The following is a 1412-nucleotide window of genomic DNA, read 5'->3' on the forward strand; positions in this document are numbered from 1 at the left end:
TGTTTATTTTGTTTGTTTTTAATTACTATAAATTTTTAAATTACTATAAAATTTTTAATATAATTCAATAATATTTTTTGTAGAAATTATTATTCTCTCCGTTATAATAATTTGCTTTCTAGCGTCGATTATCTACAATATACAATAAAATATTATATGTATTATATAAATAATATACAATTATATATATGTATGCATAATATATATATTATGTATATATATATAATAAAGTATATATCTTGATAGTATATGTAATATATTATACATATATCTAATAACATATATTATGATAGTATATATAGTATACTATATACGTAATACGATATATATTATATATAATGCAGTATATTATATATTCTATATAATATATATATATATACATTATTTGTGTGTATGTTGAAAAGGATGAAGACGAGAAAGAATATAAAGAAGACGGGAGCGGCGAAGACAGCAGCAATGAAGACAGCGGCAGCGACAGCGACTACTCTTCAGATTATTCTTCTTTAGCAGATGAAAGTGAAGAAGAAGAAGAAGCAGCAACAGACTCAGATGAAGAAGAAGGTCTTAGCTGGGATGAACTCGAAGAAAGAGCAAAAAAGGGTATTCATACAAATCTTTTTCTTCTTATTAGTGCTTTTCTTTGCTTTATTACGATTGTTATTATTCTACTATTATTGTTTATTAGTATTGTTTATTTTTATTATGTTTATTTTTATTGTATTATTATTATTAGTTTACTGTTGCTATTATTATTGCTGTTATTATTGTATTATTTTGTTATTTTATTTTCATTTCTATTTTACTATTACTATTATTATTATTATTATACTTTATTATTATTATTTTTATTTTTATTTTTATTATTTTGGTTATATTCTATTTGATGCTTTCTTCTTTCGTCGTCTTCGTTCTGTTTTTTGTCTTCTACTTCTTTTTGTACTTTATTTTCATTTATTTAATTATGTTTCTCTCTCTGTATATTTTTAAATATATTTATTCTTTTTATTTATTTGTTCTCATTTATTTATTTATTTATTTTATTTATTCTTTTTTATTTATTTTATTGCGGTGTCTGTGCAGAGGACCGGAAGCGCCATGCAGACGTCGACTCAGAGGGAGAAGAGAGAAGAACGAAGAAGAAAAGAAAATAAATAAATAAATAAATAAAATAAAATAAAATAAAATAAAATAAACAAACTACATCAAAACAAAATAATAAACACACAAGAAAAAACATGCAGAGGAGAGTGTGTCTCTGTTTGTTCTTCTTTACAGAAACAATTATATATATATACATATATATATATATATATATATTATTTATATTCTTTTGTCGTTTGCATATGAATTAAATAAAGTAAATGTTGTTTATTCTTCTTATATTCATTATTCTCAACAGTATCTGTCTGTAC

The 1412-nt window shown here is 22.1% G+C and overlaps 1 protein-coding gene across 1 annotated transcript; it reads left to right on the plus strand.

Annotated features, from left to right (window-relative positions):
• Positions 1 to 404: 404 nt before the first annotated feature.
• Positions 405 to 1151, plus strand: EAH_00067830 (hypothetical protein; the record flags this gene model as incomplete). Its single annotated transcript, XM_013392409.1, has 2 exons — positions 405 to 600; positions 1081 to 1151. Coding segments are annotated over 2 exons (267 nt in total), but the record flags the coding sequence as incomplete, so codon positions are not given.
• Between the last annotated feature and the right edge of the window lie 261 nt (positions 1152 to 1412).

This window comes from Eimeria acervulina, genomic scaffold (assembly GCF_000499425.1).
Source record: "Eimeria acervulina Houghton genomic scaffold, Eah_scaff2934, whole genome shotgun sequence".
Taxonomy (NCBI): Eukaryota; Apicomplexa; class Conoidasida; order Eucoccidiorida; family Eimeriidae; genus Eimeria; species Eimeria acervulina.